This window comes from Panthera uncia, chromosome B1, assembly GCF_023721935.1.
Source record: "Panthera uncia isolate 11264 chromosome B1, Puncia_PCG_1.0, whole genome shotgun sequence".
Taxonomy (NCBI): domain Eukaryota; kingdom Metazoa; phylum Chordata; class Mammalia; order Carnivora; family Felidae; genus Panthera; species Panthera uncia.
This window is the reverse complement of record NC_064811.1, coordinates 17,318,414-17,336,901: the sequence shown is the minus strand read 5'-3', so window position 1 is coordinate 17,336,901 and position 18,488 is coordinate 17,318,414. Positions and strand designations below refer to the sequence as shown.

General features: G+C 40.5%; 1 protein-coding gene across 1 annotated transcript in view; it reads left to right on the top strand.

Moving 5' to 3' along the window:
* ADGRA3 (adhesion G protein-coupled receptor A3) overlaps positions 1 to 18,488 on the top strand; it is a 134,326-nt gene that overhangs the window by 44,471 nt on the left and 71,367 nt on the right. Inside the window, exons 5-7 of the mRNA XM_049630007.1 lie at positions 4,444 to 4,515; positions 10,242 to 10,313; positions 17,436 to 17,507. Coding sequence (XP_049485964.1) covers positions 4,444 to 4,515; positions 10,242 to 10,313; positions 17,436 to 17,507 — 216 coding nt within the window. The remainder of the gene's footprint in view (positions 1 to 4,443; positions 4,516 to 10,241; positions 10,314 to 17,435; positions 17,508 to 18,488) is intronic.

Below are 18,488 nucleotides of genomic sequence, written 5' to 3'. Positions count from 1 at the left end.
GGAGCCCAGAGAGTTAGAGCTGGACTTCAGGCTTAACTGGATCCAGGGGCTCAGCATTAATTCTCTTTTCCTATCTTTTGGCTTCATTAGACAGGCTCTTATTTACTTTTTTTTTTTTTTTTTTAAATAGTCTCAATGCCCAAATGGGGCTTGAACTTATGACACTGAGATCAAGAGTTGTGTGCTCTGTTGACTGAGTCACCCAGGCACCCCCTAGCCAGGCTCTTATATCATAGAAGCAAGAGGGCTCTAAGGTTACCTCTTGACCTCTAATCAAACCACTGCAAATGGCCATTCCCAATCCCCGTCTGTCTCTTCCTCCCTACCCCAGGCCCTAGGTTTAGTTGGACCAGGGTCATGTAATCATACCATTTACTGAGACCACAGTGTTTGAAGAATCTGGATGGAGGTTGATCAAATGCCATACCTGGAAGGGTGGTATTGGGGGCTCTGGGGCACTGTCCGTCCTATATGGTGTGTGAAAGAAGTAGGTCTGTGAGAAGAGCAAGGGAGAAGGCAGCAAAAAAAACAAAACAAAACAAAACAAACCCAAAAAACCAAAACTAAAAAAAAACCAAAAAACCAAAAACCAAAAAAATGTTTAGCACAATGACTAAACATTAAATGATTGATAGCAGTCATAGTTTGAGTTCTCATTGTTAAATTCCGGAACCTTTCATGCTAGCTCTCCTTTCTCACCTCCATCTACTCCAAAGTTTTTGAATTCCTTTTTCCTTAGGAATGAATTTTATTTTTTTCTTTTAACTTAAGTTTTTGAATTTTTGAATGACTAAGTCTTTCCTTTTCTGCTGTGTGCCCTCAAAATGGAGCAGATGGGTAGAGTGTCTCCTTAGGTTTCTGCACTGATGTTAACACTTGGCCGAGTACTGGTGGGTTTCACATTACTGGGCCAGTATCTTTTTTTTTTTTTTTTTTTTTTTTTTAGTCAATTAATTTATTTTCAGAGAGAGAGAGAGAAAGAACACAAGCTGGGGAGGGGCAGAGAGGGAGAGGGAGACACAGATCCCAAGCAGGCTCCGTGCCATCAGCACAGAGCCCGATGGGGGGCTCGAACCCACAAACCGTGAGATCATAACCTGAACTGAGATCAAGTCAGACACTTAACTGACTCAGCCTCCCTGGTGCTCCCATTGGGCCAGTGTCTTAACCTGAGTTTCCCCAGAAGCTGGTCCTGAGATGAAGTTTGAGTTCAGGTGGTTTATTTGAGAGGTGGTCCCAGAAAGCTCACAAATTAGGGAGGGAAGGGAGGAAGCCAACGCCTAGTGCCTTTGTGAGCAGCTTTGTTGCAGGGAACTGAGCCTGGACCCGGACCACTGGGAGCTGCACGGACACATGTCACCCTCATCCCCCTGGAGGCAGAGGATTCTCCCACTCGCCTCTCTCATGGGGCAGGAGCTCTTCTCGGGCCAGTCACACCCTTCACTTCTGACTTCCCTGGAGTGGCCCTTAGGAGCTAGCCAGGAGAGAGCCCACAGGACAGAGAGGCGTGTGGGGGGAGGTACAGGTCTGGACCCTGGTGTCACAATCTGCCTTAGTATCCGTCTGCCCTGGGCAGGAGTTTGGGGATAAGGGATGCTGGGGGCATGGCGTTTGTAGTTGGAACTTATTCTCTCCCTGATTTTCTGTGGAAATCGTTGCACCAAAGACCTCTTTTTCACTCCTAGTTTAGAGGACCTAAAAGCTGGTTGGAAGTTCCAGAAAAGGGTAGGATTCGTGAATTGACCTGAATATCTTTTGAAACTTTTATTATCATCCAATTACATTTTGTGAAGCTACCTGGCCTTTTCAGATAGTTTGGGTTACTTTATTTACAAAAAAAATGTCTTTGAGGCTATGGTGCAAAAAACCAAAAAGGTCAGCTGCCTGCTTTGGCAAAGCAGTTTTCTTGTGGAATATAACATCTGAGCTCTGATTAATGAAATACTCTTACTTAGTAATGGTAATCCAAGCATAGATTTTATGTGTAATAGTTATTTTTTAAAAAGGGATTGCAGGGGTGCCTGGGTGGCTCAGTCAGTTAAGCATCCGGCTTCAGCTCAGGTTGTAATCTCACAGTTCAGGAGTTCGAGCCCTGCATTATACTCTGTGCTGACAGCTCAGAGCTCAGAGCCTGCTTTGGATTCTGTGTCTCCCTCCCTCTCTGCCCCTCTCCTGCTTGCACTCTGTCTCTCTAAAATGAATAGATTTAAAAAAAAAAATAAAAAAATAAATTAAAAAGATTGCGGATTACTGGGGTGGTGGTGGTGGTTCAGTTTTAGTTAGAAAAACCTGGCTCTGATTTGGGGAGGAGGGTAGAATTGAAACTGTTCCTCCAGAAGAGTACCTGATGTGTTACAATGGGAGTTAAGACCCAAGAAAGGCAGAACAGGATTTGCTGGAGAGCATGCTGCTCCCAGAATTCACAGACTGCACTTCCAGAGAAGCGTTACTGAGAGTTTCTGGTCAGTGTCTGTCACCCCATATTAAACAGCACGGAGAGTGTGGGAGGCCAGTGTCAGCGACGTATCAAGAATGGCGGACTTTGGGGCCAGTGGGTGGCTCGGTCGGTTAAGCATCTGACTTCAGCTCAGGTCATGATCTCACGGCTTGTGAGTTCGAGCCCCGCATTGGGCTCTGTGCTGACAGCTCGGAGCCTGGAGCCTGCTTTGGATTCTGTCTCTCCCTCTCTCTACCCCTCCCTGGCTTACACTCTGTCTCTCTCAAAAATAAACATTTAAAAAAAAAAAAAAAAAAAAAGAATGGCGGGCTTAGAGTAAGTGAATGACTACTACCATGTTGTGCATAGGGCCAGTCTTATCAGGATGTTTTTGTGAAATTTCCAGAAAACGTGTTCAGAAACTAACCCCAGCTTTGTAACTGGTATATGGCAATAGTTGGAATGAGCTGTTGGAAAAAAAAAAACCCAGCATGTTATGAAGCAGGCCAGATCCCAGTTTTCATTAGCTGATGGGACAGTGAAATTGAATGTGCCTTCCTTCACTGGATGGAAGAAAATCCGTGGCTCAGCGTTCACTACATACAGTAAGACTTCCTCGGGGGTCTTTTCTTAAACACAAGCAGGCAAGGGAAGTCACACGCTTTCTGAGTTAGAGCAGTTTGAAAAGTCAAACATAGGGTTCTCCTCTAATTTATAGACTGCCTGGGCTCAGGCTAAAATCCCATGATGGAGCAATAGTCATAAAGGTCCCAGAGACCTGTCACCTCAGTGTCATGATAACAGGTGGCACCAGTGGTCCAAGATCTACTTCCAGGAAGGCCTTTTAAATCTCCAGTAAGTAAGGGACTGAAGGATCCTTTGAGGTGGCACCTGCCCTGCTAGGTTTTATCTTGGTGTTGCTCTGCATTTCTGTCTTGTTTCCCTAACTCTGTGTGCATCCCTGTGCCACGTATAATTGTGTCACATGTGCAAAGGGCAGTGTTGCCATTGTTAGGGGAAGAAGGAAGAAGGGAAGGGCGGGAGAAGTTGCAGAGAGTTTCTGTCCTTAGTCTGACATCCGGTGCCCTGAGAGATGACTGGAAACCACTTGGGACTTCAGTGGGCAAGGTTATGAGTGAGTCTGGCTCGAGGGTCTGGCAAAGCTCCAGTGTGGGCCAGCCACTGGCAGGAATGTGGTCAGGAAAAATGGGCTGCTCTTCTGCTTTTCTAAGTCCTCCTGTAGTTGACTGTCAGCTGTCTTTGAGGTCGGTGTGAACATCTGTAGGGGGCAACTTGAGTCCCCAGCTGGGCCCAGGCACCCACTGGAGAGCAGCAGCCTTATTAGCAGGTGGCTCAGATCCCCTTGGGTGGAGGGATGTGGCTGTGGCGTTCACCACCGGCCCCCCAGTGGCGATGCGCTGGCATGGCGTGGCTGTGCACTTGACCCTGGGAGTAAATTGTGCATGCCATCAGCTGCCATTCATTGCCTTGGGGGCTGGTGGATCTTTGCTTTGAGATACATATTGTGAATTATCACATTTTTATTTTACAGGAATCCTAACCATAGAAGCTCAGGGAGGGAAAAATCTGAAAAACCAAATGACATGAACGTTAGAGCGTGTATTTTTGAAAATGGTTTTTAAAAATTAAGTTTAATTATGTTCCCACATATAATCTCTGATTTCTTTCGATAACTGAAGTATAGCATACTAAGGAAGAAATTGTAGAAATAATGTATAGGATTGTAGTTTAGTTATAACTTTGAATTTGAATAGTAGTAAGGACATACATATCTTTTTTTGACATATGCCTTTATTGTATTCACCAAAAAAGTGATTTTGGAACCAGATTTCTTGAATTTGAATTCTGGCTCTACTCCTTACTGCTGGGGTTAACCTTTTTGGCGTTAATTTCCTCCCATTGTTGTTTTCTGTATAGCAGATAAGTGTAGTTTGCCTAACTATTTGTTGCAGTGCTGATACATGAATAACTTTTATTTCTAACAGGGACCTCCGAAACAATCTTATAAGTAGCATAGATCCAGGTGCCTTTTGGGGACTGTCATCGCTAAAAAGATTGTAAGTATTTGAATTGTTTGCCTATGAATTTAAATTCTTCTTTTTAAAGTAACTGTTGACCTACTTTAAGCTTTACCATGATTAAAGAAGGTGGGTTTTTAACAATTTTTAGTTAACTAGCCAGGACCGTGATTGGGGGGATTGGTGGGAGAAAAGATAATAGAAGTCGTGTAAAAAGTGGTTAATTTGTACAGTCATTTGATTTGTTTTATGGGAGATGGTTGTGTCCTTCATATGCTAATAAAATGATTACTGGCTTTGCCAATGATCATAATATGTAATATGTGAAGGAAGGATTTTAAGTTATAACTGCATTCAAGCTCCGTCTGTTGTATATCCATATCAGTTGAGGCCCCTTTCGATTAATGATTCAAAGTCTTAACTATTAGCATGTATATTTTATCTGTGTATTATTATTTCAAAACCTACAGAGCAGGTTTTTAGTACTTTTGAGGCTAAATAACTCCCCTCACCCCTTATTTTGCTGTTTTCACAGCTGCCCCGTGAGCTCATATTTGAGCATGTGAGCTTAATTATTATTAAGTACTGGCTGCTTACCATGGTCTGACTTCCTGGGAAGAGCTCACAGACTCTTGGGGGCAAGTAGACAATGAAAATATACCCTAACACAGGCACATGTGAGCTGTCACAGGTAAAGTTATAGCAATAATAATCCACCAATGACAGGAGCGGCCACCTGGGAGGGGAATGGCTTGTCACAGGAGCAGTTGACCTTCAGATTTGACCTGGCTCCTGAGGGATGAATAATACATACTGAGGAATAACAAAATGGGTGTTCTAAGCAGAATGGACAATGTGGGAGAATATGTCTCTTGGGGTTGAGTTCTTTGGCCAGAGCATGAAGTATATAGCAGGAAAAGATGAGTTTTGGAAGTTGGGCTGGTCATGGAGGGATTAAGTTTGGCAGGCTTTTGATGACCTGCCACGTTAAAGAACTCTGAATCTCTTCAGACAGGGCGAGCTAGGAGTGCCTGGGTGGCTCGGTCTGACTTTGATTTTGGCTCATCACGGTTGAGATCGCGCCCAGTCTACACTGACAGCACAGAGCCTGCTTGGGGTTCTCTCCCTCTCCCTCTCTTGTCTGTCCTCCCCTGCTGCACTTTCTCTATCTCTCAGAATAAAAATAAACATTAAAAAAAAGTGTGGGGCTAGGAGGACTTTTTGAATACAGAGTTGACATCGTATTTCTAATGGCCCGAAGGAGAAACCGGTTAAGCACAGAGTGGTGGGGACAAAGGATATTGGGGATGAGACCTGCTTTCATTCCTCCCTCTGTCCCTCTCTCTCTCTCTCTCTCTCTTTTTTTTTTTTTTGGTTTTATCATACTCTTTTATTTTTTTTTAAGATTTAATTTTTAAGTAATCTCTATACCAAATGTGGGTCTTGAACTCACAACCCTGAGATCAAGAGTTGCATCCTCTACGGGCTGAGCCAGCCAGGCACCCCTATCATACTCTTTTATTATTTAACATTTTTAAGGTATTGAGGGTGCCTGTTCATTTTTTTTTTTTTTTTATGTCTTTGTTTTCCATATTATTTGTATAGTAAAATCAGCTCTGTTTGTTCTTAGTTGAATCATGTCACGACTTAAATGCTGGCAGTGACCTTCCCTCCCAATATTTTTAATGTTCGGTATCTATCATTCTCTCATTCAAAACTCGTTCCTTTTTACAGTCAGAGCCAGTTGTAAGAGTTGGCCATGCTACTTTTGCATATTTAAAAAAATTACTTTTACAAATAAATTTTTTTTTCGTCTAAAACGTATCCTCTGAAACCCTTCCTCTCAGTCTCCTCTCTTGGGTTTCTTAGTGTTCAGAATTCTGGAAGATGAAGCATAGTAGGAGTTAAAGGATTCTCTCTTTCTTCATTCTGTAAAATTGTTTAAAATCTCAGTCAGACTCTGTAGGAGGAAATTTTATTACCATGGTTTTCGTTGAGGGCCCTAGATGGTGGTTCATTGTTTTTATCAGCCATGCGTGCACTCAGGACGCCCAGGGATGTCTGGAGGAGGTCTTGCCCCTGATCAGTTTTCTTCCTCGTGCACTTTGCTCTCCATTATTTTCCAGTTAAGGCTTTTTAACAAGACAAGTCAGAAAAACTGGCCCTTCTGGAGTAGGTCAGTGGTGTTAATGGAGGCTGGAGTTCTGGATAAGGAAGATAAGCATTGGAGGGGAGGGGCATTACGTGGGGCATCAGAGTTGCAGAGGATCAAGGTGTAGAGTTAGGTTTCCAGCCCAGTAAAAGTAGTAACTGAGCACAGCAGTGGATCAGGTGGTGAGACAGAGACCACCATCAGTTCCGTTAAACAAAAATGGAGTCTGTTGTGGGTGCTCAACAGTGAGCCCAGCTCCGAGATACACAGGTAACTCAGGAATCCCTAGAGGGGTTGGCAGACTAGTGGAATCATATACACCGACCAGGAGCCTGGATGTGGGCTTGGGATCTTCTTATAGAGAGCTGGAGCAGTAGCTACAGTGTAGCTCCAAGAGCTTCTAGGACTCAGCCGTTCCGACCCAGACGAGGGTGTGGAACTTGGCCATTGAAGGGCTGCAGGCACCTCTAAACCGGTCACTGGGGAGAGGAGCAGCAGCTTAATACGCTTGTTTTATTACTGAGGCCCTTTCTTTGTGCTTCTTACCAGGTGCACACGGACACCATGTTTGGATGGGTCAGTTTGAATCCAGGTGTAGGAACGGGAGTCCTCAAGTAGGAAGCGAGAGAGCTGGTATTAGACTCACCCTATCAGAAATTGGGGCGGAGGCTGAACCATCTTTGTTTTATTTTTCCCTCCTGGCGATTCTGATGCTAAAGTTGGGGAACTTCTAGAATAGCTTTCCCTCCAGCTTTTTTTTCCCTCTGTGGGTGGGGTGTGACCTCATACTGCCAGATAAGACAACTTCTCTCCCTCTGTGATTGACACCACTGGATCCCAGCCTTTTGGGAGGGAAGCTCTTTTTTTAGGAAGATAAATGCTAATAATATCTCCATGTAGAGATGGGAATTGAAGGGAACTTGACTGTGAATAAAAAAGCAGTTTCATCAGGCTGTTTTAAGGATAATGCAGAATATCTTAGATTCTCTGTCTAGTTCTTTATCCTTTAGTAAATAATTTCTCAAGTACTTCCATCCAAAATAAATAAATAAGTTTCTTGATTGGTAACATTTAATTACTAATATTGCCCCCTGCATTGCCTGAGCATTTCTTTATTGCATTACACATTAAGTAGTCTCTTGTGTTCTTGCCCAGGAAGGTAATTGCCATTTATAATAATCTTCCCACTAGAAGATACATTCTTAATTTCAAACAGCTGACTTGTAATGGAACTTACGGTATACGGTTTGCTGGCTGAGAGCATCCTGTATGAAACTCAATGAGAAACAAACACATTCTGTGTTAGTAACGTTTGCTAGTTGCTTATGGATACAGGCGCTGCTTCTTATGAGGCCCTAAATCATTCATTTCAATTGTGCATCTCCCTCGACAGCCACACATAAAGTGTTTTTGTAAGTGTACCGTGCCTTTGCCTTTATTTTATAGATAATTTGAATCAGGAAGATTAAGTGGCTTTCTGAAGAATAAACTACCAAAAGTAGGTAAAACCCAGACCCATTCAGTTTGTCTTTTGCTTTATCAACACATTCAGGCTGATTCTCCATCTAAATGGAAACCCATTATCAATACCTAAATACTATTTTAAATAGGTATAGCTATAATGAAATTGTTTCCCAAAGAATCAGTGGTAATTACACCAGTTAAAGCTCAGAAGAGAGACAAGATAATGAATAGAGCCCAGAAATGCTTGCTTAAGCAACAATTCACAAAATGATGCCTAATTTTCTTAAACAGTAAAACCCAGAAATAAAAGGAAAATCGGCTGGAATAAAAAAAGTCCCACAGGATTAAATACTTCACTTTAACATTGTGAGGAGCAGGGTCCTGGAGCCCAGCAGGCACAAATAAAGTTTCAGTTTTGAATGGCTTAAGATTCTTTTATCAAAAGTTGCTGTAAGATAGAGAAGGCAAAGCTGTAAAGTCAGGGAACCTCAGGATTACCTAAGCTAGCTTTTGGACTATCTAAGGGAGACACTTGGCGAGTAAGTACCTGGTTCAGATGTTAGATCCTTACCATTTCTAATTTCTAGTCTGGCTAATAAAGTTTCTGCTGTTACCAAGCATACGGTTGAGAATCCAACAGTTTTAGTTTAGAAACGGCTGGTACAGATTCCTTCTCTAAAGAGTAGCTGAGAGTGTGGCTCAAAGAATAGGTACTTTTCCATTACAAAGAATAAGACAGACATTATGGTTCCAAATCTAAAAACTGATAAAAATTAAGATTCATTGTTTTAGGGTTTTCTTGTATATAGTTTACTAAGTCTTGTGATGGAAAAAATGCTGAAAGCCATGCTATGTTATTTGAAGGTTACAGAAATTGTCAATTATTATCTCCCAATTAAAATGCGGTTTCCCAGGGGTGCCTGGGTGGCTCAGTTGCCTTTTAAGCATCTGACTTTGGCTCAAGTCATGATCTCGCAGTTTGTGAGTTCGAGCCCCGCATCGGGCTCTGTGCTGACAGCTTGGAGCCTGGAGACTGCTTCAGATTCTGTGTCTCCTCTCTATCTGCTCTTCCCCTGCTTGTGCTCTCTCTCTCTCTCTCTCAAAAATAAATAAATGCTTGGGGTGTCTGGGTGGCTCAGTCAGTTAAGCATCCCACTTTGGCTCAGGTCATGATCTCAAGGCTTGTGAGTTCGAGTCCCATACGGGGCTCTGTGCTGGTAGCACAGATCCTGGAGCCTGCTTCAGATTCTGTGTCTCCCTCTTTCTCTGCCCTGTCCCCCTCACACTCTGTCTCTATATTTCTCAAGAATAAATAAACATTAAAAAAAATTAAAAATAAATGTTAAAAATAATTTTTTTAAATGTAATCTGATTAAAATGTAAAATTGTATTCACTGTGGTGTGAGGAAAGAACACAGTGCAGAAGAAAACAATATCTACTAAACATTTTACGTAGATAAAAAGGAAAACGTTTCATGGACTGAGGAGAAAAACATATTTAGAAAGTAGTATTCGACCGTAACTATTAGTTAATAGTGAAGGGAAAAAATAACTAGGCTGTTACCTAGCTATTGCTGAAGTAATTTGGCTTAGAGACTGAATGATAGATCCGTGGAGTAAGAGCTAATTCCGTTTTCTCAATACACTCAAAACTTCTGACTGTTTAAGGAATGACATTAGAAAGCAGTAAGTTTCAGGTATTCTTGAGGAAATAAAAGTTCAAATATTTTGGTTATTTGCCCCTTTATTGTCTGTTAGATGTTCGCTGAGACTGAGCTCTGTCCCTAACTTCTCCAGCGTCGTCAACTGTGTAGGCCATCTAAGGAATTCTATCACAGACAGTAAGGTAGATGGAATCTCCTTTTTACCACTCCAGTTTTATCTTGAGTCATTTTATAGGAGTAAATGCTTGAAATACAGAGGGCACCTATAGACAAGCGTGTAGTCTGTAAGTGCCAGAAATAAGTGAAAGCAAGACTTCGTTTTTCTCAGTGCTACCCTTAACTCACTTGAGGTAGGTAAACTTCTCAGAGATGCTGAAAAGATCTTGTATGTTACCTGAGTGCTGTTCCTGAATATTGAATGTATGAAATCTTCATTAACCAAGAGAACGCATTGAAGATATTTTTTCTTTCCCCTTTCTCCTTAGGGATCTGACAAACAATCGAATAGGATGTCTGAATGCAGACATATTTCGAGGACTCACCAATCTGGTTAGGCTGTAAGTACGCTTTTCTATTAAAATGTAAGAAAGCATGTGAACTATTGCTCAGATATTTATAGATACCCGTGACATGTTTAATAGTAAAGTAGCAACTGTTGGGATTATAGAAGGAGAAGCAGATAGCTGGAAATTCAATCCTGGAGACATATTGTCCTCAGAACTTAATACTCTGTTACTGTGCGCACGCACACATGTACACACAGAGCCACACAATGTGGTATGTGCCTCAGAGGACATGTTCGTGTGGAGAGGGATGGTCGGAAGCTTTGCCAGTCTGGATAAATTTCCTCGAAGAGGTAAAACGTGAGCTGATGGCCCAGAGATTGTAAAGATTTGGTTAGTTAGAAAGGAAAAGAAGCGGAACAAATGATGCATGAAAGTAGAAATAGGAGCAAAGCCGTTGTCAAGGGGAAGGCCACTGGTGTGAAGAATAAAATAGCCATTTGAATTGTGATGCCTCTGACTTTGTGATTTGGGGTGAGTTAACTTTTGTGAGCTTTTCGATTATTTTTCATCTGTTAATATAGGTTAATATACCTCAAGGTTATTACAAAGATGAATTACAATTTGAATTGTCTGTATCTATCTCAAAATTTACACATGATATAAATGCAGAAGAACTTTGTATAAGCCCTCAAATGCCATTTTTTTTTTTAATTTTAATTTTAATTTTTTAAAATGAAGAAGAGGTTCTGTTTGGGAATAACTAGAAGTAAGGCCTATAATAATAGAACTTTAATTTTTTCTTAATGCTTTTTTTATTTTATTTTTTGAGAGTCAGAGATAGACTGCAAGTAGGGGAGGGGCAGAGAGAGAAGGAGACACCAAATCTGAAGCAGGCTTCAGGCTCTGAGCTGTCTGCACAGAGCCCAGTGCAGGGCTTGAACCCATGAATGTGAGATCATGATCTGAGCCCAAGTCACGTGCTTAACCAACTGAGCCACCCAGGCGCCCTTATAATAGAACTTTATATGGGAGCGTATGAGAAGCAGATAGAGGCTTAGATCCGATTTAACAATAGGAATGCACTGAAGGACATTTATCTGGGAAGATGGCATAAAATCCTATTTTAGAGAATAGTAATCTGGGAATAGGGTGCAGGATGAAATTCGGGATTTACAGTAGAAGGTCTAGTTACGAGGGTTGTCTGTGTCTGGTTCTGTCTCTTTGTAGCTTTTCGGAATGTTTCTTCAACTTCATTCATGTTAACTTTGAAAAAGCTGTTAGGGGGCTTCACCAGGGAGATGAGTTCACCGTAGCAGGAAGGGAGGGGACTTAGGATCACCTGTTAGAAGACCACAGAGGATTCCTGTTTCTTAGCAAACTCATAATACTTTTCAGTGAGCCCTTTAATTTAGGGGGAGAGGTATATGGCCAATATTCCTGTGTTGAAATAGAAGACTGATTTGGTGTACAGCTTTACTCACAACTGGAAATCAATGAAACCAATTGCATTTTTTTCTTTTTTTGAGGCTGTATCACAGCACTTTTATTTCAGTGCTTTTATTATCTCTTCTTGAGGGTTTTGTATTTTTGGTTTTTGAGGACTGTGCAGGAATTGGCAAAATGAGGCATTTATGGAGAAAAATCTGTTATATTTTTGGATAGCTATGACTCAAGTAACAAAAAAGAGTCTGGAGTCTACTGTTTTCATTGACTTGGGTTCCAGATGGATTTATAGCTTCGGCAAAAGAACTAGAAGGGGCAGTCTTTATGTTAGGGCCTTTCCTTACTATTTCCTTACTGTTTGTTTGTTTGTTTGTTTGTTTCTTTCTTTCTTTCTTTCTTTCTTTCCCTCCCTCTTCTTTCTTTTTCTTTCTTTCTTTCTTTCTTTCTTTCTTCCTGTCTTTCTTTCTCTCTTTTTCTCTCTTTTTCTCTCTCTCTGTCTCTCTCTTCTTTCTTTCTTTCTTTCTTTCTTTCTCTCTTTCCTTTTCTTTCTTTCTCTTTCTTTCTTTCTTTCTTTCTTTTCTTTCTCTTTCCCTGTATTTCCTTCTCTTTCTTTCTTTCTTTCTTTCTTTTTCTTTCTTTCTTTCCCTGTACTTCCTTCACTCTCTCTTTCTCTCTTTCTTTCTTTCTTTCCTTGTATTTCTTTCTTTCTTTCTTTCTTTCTTTCTTTCTTTCTTTCTTTCTTTCCTTTTCTTTCTTTCTTTCTTTCCTTCCTTCCTTCCTTCCTTCCTTTTTTTCCTTTTCTCTCCTTCTTCCTTTTTTTCCTTTCCTTTCCTTTCCTTTCCTTTCCTTTCCTGTCCTGTCCTGTCCTGTCCTGTCCTCTGCCTCAAAAGCTGAAGTTTTAAAGCTCGGGTACATCTCTTAGATTTTTAATTAATTCTTTGATACTTGTTGTGAGAATTTACAGGACATTTATTCAGGTGAATTATTCAAACAGAAGAATAGTGCTACCAGGTCTCCTACTTTGAGATTTGATTGAGATAATTTTGTAGCCCATGTAGTAATAGGTCTTTGTGGCTTTTTTAAATGCAACAGTTGATGGCACATACAGAAGTAAACCTGACTTAACATCCTTTAAATACTGTTCTAAGAAAAATTGGCAATTGAGGTAGCTTCTTAATGTTCAGAAATGCATTGTAATGGAGATGCCTATAATAATTTGGGTTGACCTAGGTCTAGAGCTGTGGATCAAGAAACTTTGGACAAGTATTCTATATGGGCAACAGCAATTTCCCTGTTTCTAGGCTGAGCCACCCTGTGTGCTGGTTGTGAAGGCTAAAAACAATTTGTGTTTCCCCCTGGGAAGAAAAACATACTTAAAAAAAATTTTTTTTTCTAATGTTTATTTTTGAGAGAGAGAGAATGCACTAACAGGGGAGGGACAGAGAGAGGGAGATACAAAATCTGAAGCATGCTCCAGACTCTAGGCTCTGAGCTGTCAGCACAGAGCCTGACACAGAGCCTGATGCTGGACTTGAACCCATGAGCTATGAGATCATGACCTGAGCCAAAGTCGGACACTTAAACGACTGAGCCACCCAGGCACCTGAAAAACATATTTAAAAAAAAAATGTTTATTTATTTTGAGAGAGAGAGAGAGAGCACGCCAGCCTGGGGAGAGGCAGAGAGAGAGAGGAGAGAAAGACAACCCTAAGCAGGCTCTGCGTTGTCAAGAGATCCTGACCTGAGAGTTGGACGCTTAACTGGCTGAGCCACCCAGGCACCCCAAAATAGTATTTTCTTAGTGTAACAAGTGGAAAAAAAATTTGATTGGCAATGGGGCACATAGTGCATTTCTTACATAAGATCTGTCTCCCCCCCAAAAGACCAGGTATACAGAAGAAGGGAATCCACAGTGGATCACTCTTGTAGATATTTCCTCTGCTGCTGCTTCAGGGGACTCTCTGGGTTGCCCTGGAACTTGGCATCTGGGACTGGCTGGGCTTCTTAGCCAAGGAGGCTGGAATGGAGGCCTCTTGCCAGGGAGGCCGGATGAGACCTTGGCACACAGACTGTAGCCTTCTTGCCCTGGCTTCTCATTGTTTTGAAACAAGCTGTGGCTTTAGAGGCTTAGGTTAAGAATTCAAAAATAACTTTAAATAGTCTGAGGCTTCAGTGGACATGGATGTGGAGGGTAAAATTGATTAATTCTGTCTGTGGATCTCAGCCTTTGTTGATGGAGAATTTCTGGGGAGAACCGTCTCAGAGAAGTGAGGGCTTAACTTCCCAGAGGTTCCCACTCTATCCCGCTCAACAGTGGAAATAACCGGCAAACCGAAGATGAGGAGCTGAAAATGGATGCTATATTTAAATTATTTTTTAATGCTTATTTATTTTTGAAGGCCAGAGATACAGCGTGAGCTGGGGAAGGGGCAGAGAGAGAGGGAGACACAGAATCCGAAGCAGGCTCCAGGCTCTGAGCTGTCAGCACAGAGCCCAACCTGGGGCTTGAACTCACGAGCTGTGAGATCATGACCTGAGCCGAAGTCTGACAGTCAACCAACTGAGCCACCCAGATGCACCCTGGACACCATATTTAAAAGCCAAACCAGAGATTTTTTTTTTTTTTTCTCTGAATTGCATTGTATATTTTCATTATAAGTCTCTCTCCTTCATTTAGGAGGTTAATTTCCAGAGAAATTGTTAGGAGATCAGCAAATCAAAAGCTTTCTCCTTTTTTCTTTCTTATGAATTTTGATCAATTTAAATCTGATATTTTTTTTCCTAAGAATTACACATTTAATATTTTTCTATCAGAAATAATTGGTAAGTGGTGTTTATGAAAACTTCCTTTATACAACTGAACAGTTAGTGATGTCATTAAGTAATAAAACCATTTAGAGACCTGAAGGAAAAGTTAAGCCTCCTTCCATCACCTCAGACATACCACTGTGAGGTCGCCTGTACTCACTACGTGGCTGTCTTATTTTCATATTTTCTGTTGCTCCCACAAATGTACGGGCATGCATATAGGGCTTTAAATGTGTGCTGTACTCAGCAGTTTACTTAAAAAAAGTACCCATATATCATTAATCTCTTTTCAAGGGGGTACATGTTGTCGTAGTCCTTGTTTGTTAATAGTTACAGAATATCCCTAGTGTAGAACTGATTATAATTTAGTCAATTGTTCTTCTGTTGAAGGAGATTCTATTTGATTGCATTTTCCCTTGCTTTAATCCATTGGCCCTGGTAAATATCCCTGTATATACACAGGTGATGTATATATTTAACTTATAGGAATTCAGATGTATCTGTTTAGCAAAAAGTAAGTAAATAAAAATTAAGACATTAAGAAACAACAATGCAAGGGTGGGAGTGGGGGATGGATGGATAAGTCACCTGCTGTTCCATTCAGTGAGCTGATAAACTGGGGAGCAATGACTTTGCTGTGCTGTTGTCATTCTCATTTCCCTTTTGCTTTTTCTGTGTAAGCCTCTCAGAGCTGGAGTGTGATTGTAGTGTTTTAAAACACGTGTAAGTTTTTATGGTCCCCAAACCGAAGCCAGTCACTCTGTTTGGTGTTCAGCCAGTCTGTTTGAACGCTGGAGGAAAAATTGGTTTGTGTTGGGATTTACTGGAAGGATGGCATGTCTCACCCCAGTGTGATTCCTTCCTCTGTGATTTCCAAGAGGAAATCACTAATAATAACTAATAATTAGAATAAAATTACCTAATAATTGGAATCTAATGATCCCTGTAAGGTGCTTTTATTTTGTTTATACTTAAATCCTATATTTACAGGATAGAGCTTTATTTCCAACTTACTATTAAGGAATTTTTCAAGCTTGTAAAAAAAAATTAGAGACAATTATATAAGGAATTTCCACGTACCCTTCCTCCTGTTTTAACACTTAGCAACCTCATAACCAGTCTTGTTTTAGTTATGCCTCCCATCTCTTTTGCCTTCCTGCCTACATTGGTTTAAACAGATCCAAGTAATCATGTAATTCCACATAGGGTAGCTTCATACAGGTACTGTTGTTCATTTTAATTGCATGTAGGTTACTTTTTTTTTTAAGTTAATTTCAAGAGGAGAGAGAGAGAGAGAGCACAGATATGCGGGTGGGGGAGGGAGGGGGGAGAGAATCCTAAGCAGGCTCCACACCCAGTGCAGACCCCTGTGTGGGGCTCGATCCCAGGACTGTGACATCATGACTTGAGCCAAAATCAAGAATGGGACGCTAAACCCACTGAGCCACTCAGGTGCCCCTAGGTTACTTTTTAAAAATATAATAATGATTTACACTTCCATCTGTAATACCCTTTTCAAAATCCACATTCAGTATCCCTTCTGATAGGCCAAAAAAGAGAAGGGCATCTCTTTCATCATTCTTTTAATGGCAAATCTCCTTTTTTGTTTGTTTGCTTGCTTGCTTACATTCCTAGCTAGGCAGCTCTCCTATGAGAATCTGAACGCTTTTATCCAGGCCTTTTCTATCAAAAATTCGTATATTATATTTAAAAGCCAATCCAGGGAGGTTTTTGTTTTTTTGTTTTTTTGTTTTTTTTTTTTTTTTACTGAATTTCATTGTATATTAATTTGTGAAGGATTGGCATTTGTGTCATATTAAGTCTTCTCATCCAGGAATACACGACTGCAGATGTCACAGGAATGGCTGACCTTTCCCGGATCAGTTCTGTTCCCTCTCCCCACCAGGGAATCCATCTACCTGACTGTCCACACAGGAGGGATTCAGTCCAGACCCCAGTGAGAGGCAGGCTTTTTCCCAAGTCTCAGGGCATCTCCTTTGAGAATTCTAGGTCTAAATTGTATCTATTCTTGATAGTACTATAGACAGAGAACAGATCTTCAGATCTTGTGGGGGTTGACCTTCCTGCCATTTTTCCGGAGCCCTCAGTCCTGATGTAGTATTCAGAGCCTCCTGAAGTGGAGTCCACATCCCGAATAGTCAGCCACCACCACGGAGCACCTACTGTGTACCACAGCTTGTTACTAGCTGCCAGGGGTACCCTGATAAATAAGACGCACAAGTCCTGCTGCTCCCAGAGCTTATGGTCAAGCGCGGAATCCTTCTGGGTTTACCAAACCACTCAGATTGTAGCATGGGACATTCTGGGTTTAAGTCATACAAAACTCAGCAAGGGTTAGGTATTTATTAAAGTCATCTGATACAAGGGGAGGAAACAAAATAGGTTAAGTAATTTGCCCAAGGCCCACACTGAATTATGTCCATCTTAAACCCTGGACTCTTTCCACTCTGTTCACATTTTTTATCCGCTTCCTGTGGGTTGCTGCTGATAATTATTCAGATCATCCTTGTCCTTGTCCTTTTCTGGTTTTTAAATTTCTGCTTTCTTACATGATGCGGAGTTAACACACGAAGACTGATTTACTTAAAATGAGAGCATGACTAAGGCTCTACCTTATTGGTAAGGTAGCTTTTAGATTCGCCTGGTATTTGGTAGAAAATCCTATGTGATAGTAATAACTTTAATTTTATTACTTGAGATAGGCTGAGAACAAAGTTATTCATCCTTGGATAAAGTATTTACTACTTGCTCCTTTTTATAAGATTTAAAACAACTTTCATAAATTCTTTATAACATTATTCAGTGATTATAGGACACTTTAGAAAATTGTATAAAATGATACATAATTGTATTTTTTATATGAAATTGTTTCCTTTTTTTTTTTTCTTTTTTCTTTCCCAGAAACCTTTCAGGGAATTTGTTTTCTTCATTATCTCAAGGAACTTTTGATTATCTTGGTTCATTACGGTCATTGTAAGTAAGAAAAAATTTTTTTCCTGTTTTGAAAAATAAATCTTGATTTTTTAAGAATTAAAAACAGTTATTATATGGTTTAAGAGACTTCATGGGGAAAATGTGAAATTTTGCAGAAGTTAGATTCTCAGTTGAGAGCATGAATTCTCATTGAAAAGCATACTATAAACCAGAGTAATGTGTTTCAGACTGGGACAGCCATTTTCTCCTTAGAATACTGTCTCTCTCTATATTTAGAGTAAATAAATGGGCAATTCATTCTCTTTCACTTTATTTTCAAATTAGAAAAGATTGTTTGACTAGTTGAATCCTCAAAGTATAAAATATCCTTCCCTATGAAAGTCTATTGTGAAGAATATTTTATACTTTAGGGTTTTACTTTTATTTTGTAACCCTTTCCCCAAACTGAATTCACAACTAATTACTGAAATTTCTAGGATTGTTTATGTAGAATGCCTGCTTTACGAAACCAACATAAGATCATACTGACATAGCTCTCTGTAGCTTTAGAATTAGCTGATCTTTTTTTTCCTCCCAAAACAGTTTTATTAACTGAGATTGTATGGGAGTTCCTTTTGACAGTAATTGTATTTCCACATTAAACCATAATATATTTCAAACTGTAAGTTATACTAATTTCTATTGGAGATACAGTTAAATATAATGTTTTTCAAATCTTTATTGCGTATAATTTATGGGGTTGATTATTTTTCCAGGGAAAAATGTCTTCTCTTGCAGATGCTATCTAGTGTATGCTGTCTTCTTCCCTACTGTGCCTTGTCTTCTCCATTTTTTTTTTTTTTTTAACCTTTCCTTCCCTGTCTCTTCTCTGCTCTTCTCCTTTAATTTTCTAGGTGTACTGTTTAGCAGTTTTCACTGAGATGTAGCTAATATTTAGGCATTCGTCTGGCTCCTCACCATTATAGATATGGACACATGTATCCACTTGAAGAGCCACGGTGGATCAAAGTCTGTCTCGTC